The sequence below is a fragment of the Gadus macrocephalus genome, chromosome 7 (genome assembly GCF_031168955.1).
Source record: "Gadus macrocephalus chromosome 7, ASM3116895v1".
In the NCBI taxonomy this organism is placed as follows: Eukaryota; Metazoa; Chordata; class Actinopteri; order Gadiformes; family Gadidae; genus Gadus; species Gadus macrocephalus.
Window position 1 is genome coordinate 14291617 of NC_082388.1, and position 15401 is coordinate 14307017.

Sequence of the window (15401 nt, forward strand, 5' to 3'; positions counted from 1 at the left end):
TCATGCGCCTCATTAGTAAACCATACGTCACCAACTGGGCAACTCTTTTATCCAAATCTGGCCCCAGTTGCCGAACGGAAGTAGAATCATAGGAGCGTCATGAGCAGGCCCCCAGGAGTAGTGATGGGTCATTCGCGACCAAATCTGTTCGAATGAACGAATCTTTAACAAGAACGAACCAAACTGATTCTTCTCTCTCGTTCGTTCTCAGACTCGACTCCTCCCAGACCCACTAGTCGCTGACTCGCTGTTCGTTCACTGACTGTGAGTGGTAAAGAGAGAGAGTGTACGATAATACGATTCAATATCAGTGAAATGGTAAATGCATGCTTTCTTTGTACTTTCTGTGTCATGCGGATTAATCAAATATTTGAATGTCTCGTCAATCTGTCTCATTCTTTCATGGTTCGTTCTCCACCCGGGACCCCCACCATCATTGCTAAATCAAGTCTATTATCTTGCTGATATGTTAAACATCCAATGATCAACTACAACCCCCCATCCCGCTGCGTTTGGTTAAAGCTGTAATGTTGATTGATGACTGACTTCCACGATCGTTTGAGAATGAGAACGAGGAAGGAGCTGAGTCTGACTGACTCAGCTGAGAACCGTGGATTCCATGATTCGATTCACCGCCACCGGAAACTTCGACTGAACGAATAAATGAATGAACGATTCTGAACGATTCTTCTTGGCTAACTGACCGACGCGAAATTAATCAAGGAAAAGAATCATCGACTCCATCACTACCCTGGAGCAGTGCACTTCCGCAATCCCCCAGTGCTCAGCGGCCAAGCCTGGTATTGCAGCTGTTTTAGCGGGCTGTGGACTTGTCCTTCAATTCATAGTGTCCCAGAAGTAGATACCCCGTTCACTCCAATACAAGTGGGGAACAGGAATATGTCTTCGCAAAAAAATTCTGGATATATATAATAGATAAAACATATAATATATATAATATATGGATATATATAAAACCTAAAATTATCAAACTTCTTCACGAAAATGTTTAGTTTTCTTTGCATGAAAAATTATCATTTAAATCCACAAACAACATATGTGTAATCCAGGGCATATAAAGACTGGGACCAGAAAATAATTATTTTCTCTCCATTGACACCCATTCATATTTTTCGATCTCATTGGTCCCATGAGCTCTACCGGAAGAGGCGTGACTTCTCTATATGAATGGGTTTCAATGGAGAGAAAGTAATTATTTTCTGGTACCTGTCTTTATATGCCCCGGATTACTCATATGTTGTTTGTGGATTTTAAATTATACTTTTTCATTTCAAGAGTTTGACCATTTATTGTGCAATTGTTCAGTTAAAGGCTGTAGAGAGAAACACAATGAGAAAGACTACACGTCTCGTATGTGACGTCACGCTCCCTGCGACTGGCGCGGACAAGACCGACCATCTCCCCATCGGCATAACTGAAACTCTCCACATGCCCCGACTTACAATGTTTTTCACCTCTTTCGATGCTTTTATCCCATTGACCTATGAAAGTTTTATCCTCCCCTTGGAAAAAAGCGGTGAAGTGGACCAGAGAGATCACCATGTCTGTACCGGAGTTCCAAGTGCGGGTGGTGATGTATATAATTCGGGTCGAGAGCAGCGAGGAGCTGTAGTTCACAAAGCGGCCTCACACAAAACCTAACATTTTCAAACTTCTTCACGAAAATGTTTAGTTTTCTTTGCATGAAAAATTATCATTTAAATCCACAAACAACATATGTGTAATCCAGGGCAAATAAAGACTGGGACCAGAAAATAATAACTTTCCCCATTCATATTTTTTCGATCTCATAGGTCCCATGGGCTCTACCGGAAGGGGCGTGACTTCGCCGCTCTATGTTAACGGCGTAGTGAATATTCAGACACACGCGCAAATCATTCGACCAATCAGGACTACTCGGGAGGGGAGCGTTAAAGCGACATGATACAAAACAGAACATTTTTGAAAGATGCTGAAATAGTATTTTGCAGAAATGAACAGTGTGAGAATAATAAGGGATATTTTTTAAATACAGGTATATAGTACCCCCAAATGCAATTCTTACACCCTAAAAAAGCATTATGCGGGATCTTTAACCCTTTAACTGCCGCACCAAGAAAGCTGCTATGTAAAAAATACTTTTCTGCATTTTTGTATTCCCTTGTATTGATAATAATCAGAATCAAAAAAAAAAAATTCAACAGGACCCACAGTTTTTAAATATCAGCCTCTACCAAACGGTTGAGATGTCACTTAATGGTTAAAGTACCGGAACTCCGACAAATACAACAAATTGTAGAAAAAGTCAAATATTTTAGCATTGGATCGAGTCTATTTCTATATTGTCAGTATTGCAAAACACACAGGAGAAAAATTGCACCTCTAAAATATCTCATCACACTTTCACTGTGTGGTGGTGCAACAGCACAATTATTTTTGGGGCGAAAAATGCACATTTCTAGTTGAATACTAAGCTGGTTTGCATTTAAACATTAGAAAACAATGCAAAAACTGGGAAACATAAGGAAACATTACACTTTTGATATTCTTTATCTCAACACAACTCTTCTCTGTGGTGGGGTAAAAGCTGCAAAGCATTCCTGGTTTGCAGACAAACACAAGAAAACCTTGCATTTCTGACATTTCCATCTTGACACACCCTTCGGACAGAGGTTGCATCGCCCCCGCTTGTCTCTGTGAAGTGGCCAATGTCACATGTTGTCATTGCGCACATCTGGTTGGGGTTTTGGTCGTGAGGGTCGTGGGGTGTATTTTTGATTCTCTGGTGGGGGAGAGCTGAATGATGGTCGACCAACTATGGTTGCATACTTGTTGACTTTGATCAGACTGTGGGCGACTGCCCACAGTCTGATGGGTTTCTCGTTCAGTAGGCCACAGTCCCTTTTGTAGACCAGCAAGGAATTAGCGATGCACAAGTCAAGGATGTATCCGAAAAGGGGAAAGTACCACCTCCTTGACTTGGGTCTTGTACAGGTGCACAAGAATATCGGACAGATCAATCCCTCCCATATGCTCATTGTAGGCAGGGATGAGTGACGGGCATGGGACGGCATTCTTTGCCTTAGACTCTATGCTCCACCGTTTGACCGTTGAAAAAGGCATGATCCCACAGTTGTTGCTCAGAAGATTGACACATTTGTCCACTCCATCAGCAGACATGTAATCACATGCTCCATGCCCTCTCTTCATCAGCTCTTTGTCTGTCATCAAGGGAGCTCCACCAATGCAGTTTGGTCGGACGGTGCCAATGCACTTGACACCCAGCAATGTGTGCAGGTCTCTGACCAAGTTAAAAACAAAAGTAGTTGTCACAGAAGACAACAGAAAGGCGTGGCTGTGCTATGGTTTTGCATAGCGTTGTCATTACTGCTCCCAAAAGTAGCGTCTGCTCCTGCTCACTGAGGACAACATTGAAAAATGTGGATGCCCCTTGGTACATCAGCAGGTCGTGGATGATACCAGATGAACTGGCTCGGCAGAACATCCTAAAGCCCCATTTATCTGGCTTGTTTGCAATATATCGGCGGAGACTGCCAGCCCTTGTGCCTTTATATGCGACCATGACTTCATCCACACTGTGTTTGTAAGTGGATGGAATCAGAAGGCATTGCTCTCTAAGCATATCAAAGAGGGGACGGATTTTGTAGAATCGGTCTGGACTCTGATTCCACTGCTGATTGTCATTGAAATGAATGTACCTGCGTAAAAGCTGTAATCTCTTCTTTGGCATGATATCAGCTATCACGTCGAAACGTGACTCATAGTGCCAGTAGTCCTCCAGTGATGGGAAGGTGAAAACACCCATGAAGAGTAAGATTGCCAGGAAATCTTGTATCTCTTCAGGGCTTGCCTTGATGGGATCCCCCAACTCTTGGGCGGAGTAGAGATTGGTATGATGGCCAACATGTTTTATCATCTCATCAGTGAAAAGCCTTTTGAAGTACTGGAAGGGTGTCTGTACAGCCTCAGGGGGTTCAAATCTTGAAACCGGAACCTCAAATTCCTCAATGTCCTCATGCTTCCAGATTATCTCTTTTCCTTTGTTTGGACCTGATGGCGAACTTGGTTCACGGGTATCCCCTGTCTCCTCCAAGGAAACAGTTTTTAGGGCGCTTTTCCATTTCTGTTTTTTTTTACGAGGCGGCTGTGTAGTGGAGCTGCTTGTTGAGAGAGCCTCTTCTTCTTCCAGGGATTCAAAAGGACTGTCAGCAACTTCTGCTGGTGTGGGATGATAATCCGGATCCTCTATTGGGTCATCAATATCAGGACGTTCTTCAGGACGTTCTGGTGCAAGGGCCAGGAGAGTGCGTTGTCTTGCACCGTAGAAACTTTTAGCATCCAACTAGTATTTTAAAACCAATTTAAAAAATGAAATAACAAACCACATTCTTCTACAATGGTATTCATTATCATTCATTTGGTTAAATTGGAATTAGTTGTGATAGTTAGGATTTTCACGTATTTTTTCTCGATATTTACCACATTTATTTTGAAAACAACTCAGAAAGTGTCAAAACTACATAATTAAGAAATTATTTCAGCACATTTATGTTGGAATAACATTAAATGTTTAGTATTTAAAGCAATAACTGTTACGACCCGGCTCGAGGGAAGTAACATATAGTCGACAAACAAGGAATAAGTATATGAAAACCGGGTTTATTGATACAATAGGTTGAACCGACGGGTGAATGAGGACCATGCTGCTGGCTCTGGCTAGAGGCCGAGTGAATAAAGCCTCCCAGGCTTTATAGGCAACAGCAGGTGCCAGGTAACGAAGCGAAGGAGGGGCTGAAGGAGGAGCTCCAGGAGCACTGCAAAACAGGGAGCAGATCTGCACATAACATAACTGATAAAAGGTTTTGATTTAATAGCACATTGTTTATTATAAATTACATTAGCTTAATTTTTCTATGTCTACCATAAAGTGCCAAATCAACCGTTTGGTTAATGTAGTTTAGAAAAAAATATTTATTTTGTGGTATAATTTAACATCATTCTGTTCAGTAAGCTTTCTGATACTATAATATGCAGAAAAAATGTACCTACCTTTCAAATTTTAACCAAAAGCCGTCCACATGTTGGGAGCTATTTTCTCGTTTCAGATGTCCTGTTTGAGTGAGACTTAAAAGGCGTAGGCCTACTATTGGAAAATAAGTGACATCAAGTGGATTTTTTTTAGGATAACATACCTAAACCGAACGGTAAAGATGGCTCAATCAGGTTGAATTAAAGTTAAACATTCCTATCAATAAGATATTGTGACGTAAAATGTGCTCTACCAAACAGGTTGAGCAGGCAGTTAAGTGTATAACTATCGATATATAGATAGATATACACTAATTCACCACAGGATGGCGCTACAATGACTACTACCCATAGAGGTTTCCGGTACGCCTTCTTAGAGTAGGAAGTGGGATTTCCTTCGCTCACCAACAAAGCAGCTGAAGCAAAAATGGCAGCCACCGATGTTCAGGAGTTTATTCAGCAAAATAGAGCTTTAGCCGACCAGGTTGAAAACCATCGTGGTATTTCAGAAACCAATAAGCAGTGGGACGCTAGGCGGGAGTTCGTCCTTCGAAATATAAACGAGTTTGAAGAGGCGCAGATTGACCAGCTGCTGGCTCTATCGATGGTGTGGGCCAACAACGTGTTCATGGGCTGTCGGTATGTCAACAAACAAATGAACATGCTTGCATGTATGTATTCTATGTATGTATGTATGTATGTATGTATGTATTCTATGTATGTATTGTATGTATGCATGCCCGGCTGAAATGTATGCACACATACATGTTGCCACTATTTAAGCTGCATCAAAAATAAGACAATCAAAAGTCTATCATCTTTTGAATGAAATCGCCTATATGTATGTATGCATGCATGCAGCCCTGCTGGCTCTAAGTACACGGGATTGCCTTCAAATGATAGCCTTTTAATCGTGGCATTTTAAAATCTGTATTCCAATGAAACCTTAATCATAGATTTGTGTATCCATTGTGTGTGATGTTATTTCCCTCGGGGATTAATGTAAATAACCGCATGTTCTTTGAGTTTCTTTTCCATCCGATTTATTGATATGCTTTGAAATTGTAGATATAACACCGAACTTCTGGACAAAGTAAATGAGATGGCTGACGGCATCGTAGTGGAGGATGCCCCGGTATTCCAAACAAGAGAAGAAATTATGAAGAAAGTGGTACGTGTGAAGACATCCATATTCCCCACAATGCACATGTTTTGAACATAAATGTAATGACTAGCATTTCCGTTTAATGCTGCAGGGTCGATGACCGGAATGGATGAAGAGTCGTCTGGTATCGATGACAAGAATGAAGAGTAATTGGACAATGATTACGGTTTTAATCAGTTATCCCGAAGATAACCTAATATGTGTAGTTCCTCCTCAGATTTGACATGGTTTTAAATTGTTGTCGGCCCTACAAACATGTATTTTAAAACGTTTTTATTCATGAAATATTGTTCAGAAGGTGATTACCATCCTTTGTATAGCATTGTTTTCTCTACGTTACTGTCCTTTGGTATTGCCTTCTAGCATTGATGTTGATCCCTGTCGGCTAGTAAATAAATGATTTCCATGATTTTTCTCAATTATTTTGATACCAATGCAGAAAACCTTAGTTTCTTGACTGCAAGAACTTTTGTTTAAAATACATTTGTATAAAGCTTTTCTGGTCAAGAATGTAACCAATAATCAAATGTAACCACTGGCACAGCTGTCAGTCTTTTATATTGGGTAGCGAACAACCAAAAGACAACATGTGATTTGAATTGATCAGATGCCAGAAACAATTTCTAGTTTCCCTAAAGATCACTCTTATGTAATTAACTTTTGGGATACACCGAACAGGCAACAAATCAAGCTGTCAGTTTGAAACAAGCCATTCAACTCAAAGTCTGAAAAATGAGATTTTATTATGTTTATACAGCATATTGTCATAAGTATACATTTAAAGTTTCCATAAGGAAATCCTCCACCTTTTATAGCATATCCATTTATCTTTTCAGATGAAATATCACTAGCCACACTATCCAGCTTTTAGAAAAGGTCAAGCTTTTCTGTAATTGTCTGCAAATCTAGATCTTGCTCCTACATTTCACCACTTATTAATCCAAAGGGGGAACAATTTAATATTCAAATAGGATCGCGGCCTGACCAACTTCAATTTCAAAAAGCTTATCCGGAGATGAAAGCTAAATGAAATCGTGTTTAACAAACTTGATAAATGAGCGAAGAGTCATTAACAGGTGTAATGCCAATTTTAAGTGTAAAATACAGTTATTGTATTTATTTGAGACCAAGAACACTGTCTTTATAACTATACGTTAAGAGTGGACCAGTCCCTCAGTTCATCGGACAACCAACCTCCTAGAAAGTACAGTCACGTTTGATTATTTTGCATTCTAAAATTAAAAATAAATGCTCAAAAATTAAGAAACATCTAAAGCCTAACAGTATCAAACCAACCCAACGAGATATATTACAAATTCTGTTAGCAATAACTTATTTCACATCATGCAATAAAAATATAAAATAAATTCCCCCCTTTCCCAAACACACACACACACACACACATTGTTCCTTAAAAGTGTAGCTGAGCAAAGTGTCCCAATGAGTTTTGGTAGATTTCTGGATCCCGGCTTGTTTTTTACCACAGGCCTTAGAGTCATTTTAATTTGCCATTTTCTTTATTCCAATGAGGCAAAATGAAACATGGGAGCACAGGAGTAGCTGAAGCATCGATGCAGAGAGAAAGAGAAGAAGCGAGAGGAAAGGGGGATATCTGCAAGCCTCTGGTGTTTTAAATGTCCACCCAGCTCTGCTCCACGATGGCAGACACCCTCTTCTCATACTCCCTCTTGTTCTCCTGGTACAGCTGGGCGGCCTGGCTGTTGGCTGGGCTGTTTGGGTTGGGTTCATCCAGCAATGACTGGGAGGAAACATGGATTTGACAATTCCCTTTACGAGTTATCTCTAGCGCTCTTATTTTGCCTTGAACTAAGCACATTTAGTTGAAATCAGCAATTGTTGGTTTATTTTGAATTCCATTGAGGGTTTCATGCGAGCATGCATGTGGAAATAGTGTGTGCCACCACTGTGCAACAGACAAACACTTATCTAAATTATTGAAATTACAAGACACAATTGTAGGTCTACCAACCTGAATAGAGGTGAGTATAGATGACACATCATAGGTGGGGCTCCAGCGATTCTGCAGGATGTCTAGACATATACTTCCATCTGCGTAAACTGGAAAGCATCACAAGGGGCACGTTAACATCACTACCAAAAGGTCCCCGGGATCAAATGGCGAAAAAACTATTCAGACGGAAGTCATAGGTTCTTGAGCATTGGGTAAAGTGGTGAGGAGACAGGCTTGTTCAAAGTTGGCATTTTGAAACAATGCTATATCACCACCATTCCACCAATCACTGTACATTTAAGTATTTGGACATCTTTGACTAGCATCTACCATCGTATAAGGTGTCATTAATGATGAACGGTAAATTAACTGCATTAATTTGACGCTTTTCTAACCAGTGGCCACTCAAAGTGCTGAATTTTCAGTTTTATAACTGATTGTCTTATTTTGTTTACAAGTTACGGATGCAGTCTGGAGGTGATGTGGGGTACTTGTTTACATCTCAGATTACACAGTTCAGGCTGTTGCAGCTAGCTCAGGGGAGAGACTGATTGACCCAACATGAGATAATAAAAAAAAATTGCCTTCTGCATTTTTGTTTTTTCTTTTCCCTTCATTGTACCTAACCATGATGTCTGAACCGAGGTATGATCCAAACCGTGACTTTCGTAACCTTCCGGTTACAAGTAAACCCGCTCTACGAGCTGAGCCACATGCCGCCCGTCATAAACTTGAAGAGTTATGGCCGGGTAGTAGGGCTGGGCAATAATTACATTACGATTATTAATCGCGATAAAACTCACGTCGAATACGACGATACGCATTAGACATAAATGCTCGATATTATTATTTTTTTTACAAAAATAAAGTAAAAAAAAAAAAGGTAAAATACAATAAAACCAGTTCTGATATGGATTTACCCAACAGCAGAAATAAACCTCTAAAAACCTTTGAGGAGTTTGACGTGATAGTCACTCACAGATCTTTTTTTTTTGTTTTAAAATGTTTACATCGCCCAGCCCTACGGGGTAGGTGTTCTTGTGGGATAATAAAAACACCTACAATTAGGATAGGGCCTCGCACTCTGTGTTTGGCCCCCTCATAAGCAGAGCAAATAAGAGGACCCCAGAGGGGGGGGGGGGGGGTGTGTGTGTGTGTGTGTGTGTGTGTGTGTGTGTGTGTGTGTGTGTGTGTGTGTGTGTGTGTGTGTGTGTGTGTGTGTGTGTGTGTGTGTGTGTGTGTGTGTGTGTGTGTGTGTGTGTGTGTACCATTTGGGTGGAACATTCTGGAGACAAACCGCACCGTCGGGGGCTTGTTAGGGTACTCTTCTGAGAACTCTATCACCAGTTTAAACGTTCCTATAGTCAGACACACACACACACACACACACACACACACACACACACGTACGTTAGGGGAAAAGGGGAGTCGTGAGGGTGTACTTATAAACTGTTCAACAACAAATAGGAGTTCCTTCAGTTTGCTCAGTGGGTAAAAGATGGACCAGAACAGCTGCAATATGGACATGAATTGAGTTTGTGTGGTTCTTTGCAGCTGAATATGGAGCCGGGCCATTGTGGAAGGTGCCAGCACTGCAGACCAATCAGAGGCAGCGGATGACTAATGTAGAAAACAGTGTGGAGGCCTGACTCGGCACTCTGCAGCTCCAGCTCCACGGGCTCCAGCACCAGGGTTGCCAGGTTTTTGGCCGGCCAACTTGGCTGAAACCGTTTTTTATTTGACAGCCAAATGTAATATTTAAAGGCCATATGTCATACAGGTGCCGCCGCAAGTGTAATGATACGTGTGCAAAAATACACGTTAAAATAAACAAGGCCCAACGCATTGTGTTGAAACAAAAGTATTGCATTGGAGATTGAAGCTCATCTTACCACGGTCTGCCTCGACAGCTCAGGTTACCGTGGCTACGACAAGTACAGTGATCATGGTGGCTATCGGGGACTACAAAGACACCGGATTGGGATGTTAAACAGAAAAATCGACCTTAGTGCGATCAAAATTTAACTTTTTCATAAAAACTAATTATTTCATTGACGTGGGAAAAATGCCAAAAAATAAGCGTCTATTGTAAAAGGCTTTGTCTGATTGTTGCGAGTGTGTTGCAGAAAAAAAAGCAGTAGCAGGTATAACACTCAGTAAGTAACGATGTATGCTCATAAAAAAACTTTTGTTGTTTTTGTATTGTAATGTTGTGCTATGTCATTTAACACATTTGATAACAATGTACCAGCCGAGTTGGCCATCAAGATTGATATTTACCGGCCAATTGAAATTCTAGTCTGTCAATGGCTGGTAATTGCCAGCGTACAGATGCCCGGTCCAGTACACACCAAAGGGGATGCCTATATTTGTATTCTCATATGTAAAGAGTGCTTTCATATTCCCTTAAAATTCCAAATTCAAATTATTCATGTCCATATGCTTTCCCAGACAGTGATTATAAGCATACACCTTTTAAATAAAACATATTGTCAAATCCAATAAACCTTGAAGTTCAATAGTTTTTAGACTGCCTTAGATGTCTTGAGTTATCCATGTCCTGTAGCTTCCCCTCTAGTTGGACTTTGGAAAGCATCATGGTTAATTTATCCTTATTAGTTAGTGTAGTCCTTCATATATTCATGTCATTCATACATTCATTGTGCGTGAAAATTTTATAGTCTGCCTTTTCCCTGAATTAAAGGGGTGATATTATGCCACCAGGTGTGAGTGTGATTAGCCATTACAAGCTGTTTGAAAATCGGCCTTGCCTGTCTTTTAGTTTTAGTAATGCAAGTATTACAAGTTGGATTGTCCACCTAGAAGTATGATGTGGCTTATAACCACACCTGGTTGCATAATATCACCCTTTAACAACATGACGGCCATTTAAGTGATTACTGACACCCAGAGCAGTTAACTTGATAGTAACCAGCGGACCATGTGACATGGAGTCACCCACTTCAAATTCTTAAATAAAAATGCTAAACTTACCGTCTTCAAATGGTGTCGCCACAGGCCTACAAAGGAGGGCCGGATATAAAAGAGCGAGAGAGAGAGAGAGAGAGAGAGGGAGACAAGGGAGGAAAAGAGAGAGATAATCAGCAAATTAGATCCCTGTGGCGTGCACTTAGGCATCGACCCATATGAAGAACAGAGCAGTAACAGTTGCAGAACAGAATAAAACTAACAGAAGAAGAGAACAATACTAACAGTTATAATAAGAGAACAACACTAATAGTTAAAAGAACAGAACTAATAGTAAAAAAAAAACAGAACAACACTAACAGTTTGAAGAACAGACCAACACTAACAGTTTGAAGAACAGACCAACATTAACATTTTGAAGAACAGCAGCAGTACGTTTTACTGATGCGGTCCTTTCAGACGGACGCAAACCCACTTCCTGTACTGGCTCTTCACCTGATGAATGAGCCGCTGATAACGGCAGAGAGGGTCATTCGTTTTTGTTATTTTACATGATTAGATCTGTCTGGAGCCGTTCTGGTTTGGTTTAGCTCTACAGTCTTTCGAGACGAAAGAGTCAATCAATATGATTAATAATTGTCAAACTGAGAGCCATCGTAAGCTAGATTGACACGTCTGTGTGCACTCAGTCCCCTGCTGGGTTTATCTACCTCCTGCTCTCCTGTTCTTTGTTTCTACGGACTCACAGATACAGATGCAGACTGGAATTGAGGATAGATCATACCTTCCTCCCTTATTATTTATCCTTGTGGCCCCTACCAGCCTCAAGCCCAGCATTGGTTAGCCCAGCCCCAAAACAGCACGTACAGCAAAAATGACAAAACTTAACTGACAGCCTTAATAAATGTGATAATTGCTATTTGATATTTACTCATTGTGGCCGTGGGTGCCCACACATTTACACACTCTATTTTCGTTAATTAATAACCTGTTGTGATGATGCTGCCAAGGATCAATTTTTTTTATTATATGAATATTATAGTTTAGTTTATTTTTAAACATTAAAAGCATTTTACCAATAAATGGAAACGATTAAAGTGCTTTCTTTTTCATTAAGAAAAAGTATATATATATAATTCTGATTGGATCTTTAGAACTTTTGCTGAAAATGAACAGAGAGGCGTCTGTATTTCTAGCTTTTCAAAAAAGACTGATCTCCCATCCCTGCTTCATGGGCTCCGTCCTGCTCGAATGTTATAGGAACAAAGAGAGATCAGGAAACGGACTCACCCGAAAATAACCGCGTTCCATAGCATGATGTTGTTCTCTGAAGGCGCCCCGCTTACTCCCGTAGGAGGGTCTTCTTGAAGTCTGGTGTAGGGCGGTGGCAGTAGGAAAGGGAGAAACTGGACATTAATACAAACTCCAACATCGTACCAACCAACAGCCTAGCATGACATGAGAGGGCTAGGGAGGGCCCCTTATTCCCAAATAAATCACTGTCTCACAATGCCTTACTCTTGCTAATGTGTTGTGTTTTCTATTAAGCTATGTCTCTGTGTGTTATAGGCCAGGCTAGGTAACCATCAAACACCAAGAACATTGTAACTTCTAATCCATTTAAATCAAAGTTACTATATCAATTTATTGGGTTTTCTTTGGGAATCCAAATCCCAAAAGTAAAAAATATGCTCCTGACATCAGATAGCATGGCATGGGAAAGATTTTATTATGTACATAAGATTGTAGGGTCTTAAACTTCATCTGTGTGGGTCGATAGCTCCATCAGCTAATGTATTTGGTAAAAAGACACTCTTCCATGAACATTTCACTATCATGTTTTCCTCTGATGTTACTGTTTACAGATTACCATTGCTATCTTTGTCCAACCCATATGGTCAGTAAGATACCTGGGCACTGTTCAATTGGCGAAGGTCCACACACACACACACACACACACACACACACACACACACACACACACACACACACACACACACACACACACAGTAAAGCAGCCCTTGACAGAGTTAACAGCTTGCTATAATTGTAGATTGACTTGGTTCAGCTGCGATACTATACTACTGTACTATACTAACAAGACTACATATAGTCATGTCTACCAACTAGCCGGACACGTCTTGTACAACAGTATATTCATCGTCATTTTAAATCTATGTTTTCATCGTGAGCAATGAAGGGACAAACAACAAAGTTGCTAATCTGAAAAAAAAACAGCCTCTTTCCCAGGATCTGGCCCACACATTGTCAATGCACCATCGTTTAGCGCTATGCTAGGCGAGCTTAAGATGCTAGCTCTCTGGCTAACCGGAGCCAAACACACCACAAGAGATGGTCCTTAAACGTTACGTTACCTCTTAAAATCCCGCATAAGCCGTCTTCTAGCCGGGGTGGACATGGTTGAATCCAAAATGAACTAAATATCGACCAGAAAATGGTTAGAAATATAAACTGAAAGTGGATCTTCTTCAACTGACACCCCTTTCTTCTCTCAAAACAACTGGTTGGCGTGCTGCTGTCGTGACGTCATGCGCGCACACTTTCGAAGAAGCGCGTAGGCGACTGGGACCTGCAGACAGAACTACGGTCATCTCCTCATATGGCTCCTCAAAGAACTACAGCCCTCTCCTCATATGGCCCCTCAAAGAACTACATCCCTCTCCTCATATGGCCCCTCAAGGAACTACATCCATCTCCTCATGTGGCCCCTCAGAACAGATGAGATGGGGTCCATGAAGGCATCACTTCCTGGCTTGGTGATGCTGAATAATGAACTTATGTGTTTTAGATTGATTGAATCCAATAGAGTAGAGAGAGGGAGGTGGGTTGTATCATTGAGTATACTAGGTTATTCCCGCACATCATATAAATTAGTCTGTAGAGCCAATAGCTAAAGTGTTGGTGGCAAATTTTGGCGGCCTCGTGATGGCATATGGTATGAGCTCCAACAACATCTAAACAGTTGTTAGTGATGCAATCCAAATTGAGCCGATTATGCACAATTCTTGTTTAATTAATAAGTAATTATGAACCAGGAATTGGAAAGACAACGGAAGATATTCCAGCTCATGACAGGATAATGTGAATCATCTTGATATCACATTGATCATATTTTACCATATCTTTTCAGAGTTACAAGATGATAGATTTAATATATATATCATAAGCTTTTTCCTACCGGGGTTTAAATAAATCAATAAAATCAAATGTCTTGATTATATTTTATGAGTGGAATTCTGTGTATGCATTAATGTTCTTGACTGTGTACTTTGAACATTGACAGAAAAAGAAAAGACGGCCTAGCAAACATGCAAGGGTGCCACTCTGTGGTCTCCACGACATAGCTGTGTACCTTAGACCCACTGTAGGCGTATGGCCATTACACGCAGGGCTGCACAACAGGCATCAATAGACCACAATGTCAATGTCACATTTTGCTATTGTGAATATGTAGGCCAGAGTGAGATTGCAGGGCTTTGTCCCAGACACAAATAAGCCTGCGCAAAGGGAGCCAGAGACTAGGTTTATGAATAGATGTTTTGGTAATGGTTCTGTTTGTGATGTGTGAGAACCTTCACTTCATGTGTTGTTCTACTGGTCAGGGGACTGAGTGTGCCATAAGGGATTGGGTTTCATGCAGCTAATCACTTCATTCAATCTGTTGACATGGCGATGACGCATGGGACGGGAGATTGAGAAGGATATAAAAAAAGAGACACAGGTTTGTGTGATGATTCTTTGCATGATGACGGTTCCATTCATCAATAAACAATACATAAACAAATAAATAATAAAAAAACGTATTAACTCATTTTTAATACTTTCATCTGCTCAAACTCAAAGAGAGTGAGTTAATTTCACCTGACCAGGTGTGCTTGACGCCCATTTATATGAACAAGAAACTGAATATATATGGAACTATTCAGTATAATGTCTTCAGGTCTGTTCACTAGTAATGTTGACCTCCCTGTCCTCACAAACCCTTCCTTCTCCTTTTTTATGTCACATGCATCTAGTTGCTAATGTGCTGAAAGATTACGGTAATATCCATGGTAACCAGATGCTATATGTGGCATTAAAGCTACAACAGGGGGCCATGACATGTCAAATGACCATCACTGCCAACTGACGCTGTTCAAATTATATGTTTAAATATAATATAAATAGGCGGGCGGTGCCTTAGTGAAGTGATGCAAAAGGTGAACTTCAATGTCATATGATGTGCATTCAAATATTTCAGCTTTCAAAAACAAAGTTAACTATGAG

At 40.6% G+C, this 15401-nt stretch overlaps 2 protein-coding genes across 3 annotated transcripts; one reads left to right on the forward strand and one right to left on the reverse strand.

Moving 5' to 3' along the window:
- Positions 1-5422: 5422 nt before the first annotated feature.
- Positions 5423-6623, forward strand: cdkn2aipnl (CDKN2A interacting protein N-terminal like). Its single transcript, XM_060056796.1, has 3 exons — positions 5423-5688; positions 6118-6220; positions 6306-6623. The coding sequence occupies exons 1-3, from the start codon at positions 5477-5479 to the stop codon at positions 6312-6314; spliced, it is 324 nt and encodes a 107-aa protein (XP_059912779.1). The 5' UTR covers positions 5423-5476; the 3' UTR covers positions 6315-6623.
- A 315-nt stretch (positions 6624-6938) lies between these two features.
- ube2b (ubiquitin-conjugating enzyme E2B (RAD6 homolog)) lies at positions 6939-13756 on the reverse strand. 2 transcript variants are annotated; one of them, XM_060056793.1, is made up of 6 exons: positions 13490-13756; positions 12405-12485; positions 11181-11206; positions 9455-9544; positions 8205-8293; positions 6939-7973 (listed from the first exon to the last, which is right to left on the reverse strand). In XM_060056793.1, exons 1-6 carry the CDS (start codon positions 13531-13533, stop codon positions 7845-7847), a joined length of 459 nt encoding a protein of 152 aa, XP_059912776.1. In that variant the 5' UTR covers positions 13534-13756; the 3' UTR covers positions 6939-7844. The 2 variants fall into 2 exon arrangements, with proteins under 2 accessions (XP_059912776.1, XP_059912777.1); XM_060056794.1 differs by lacking the exon at positions 9455-9544 and having other exon boundaries at positions 13490-13702.
- Between the last annotated feature and the right edge of the window lie 1645 nt (positions 13757-15401).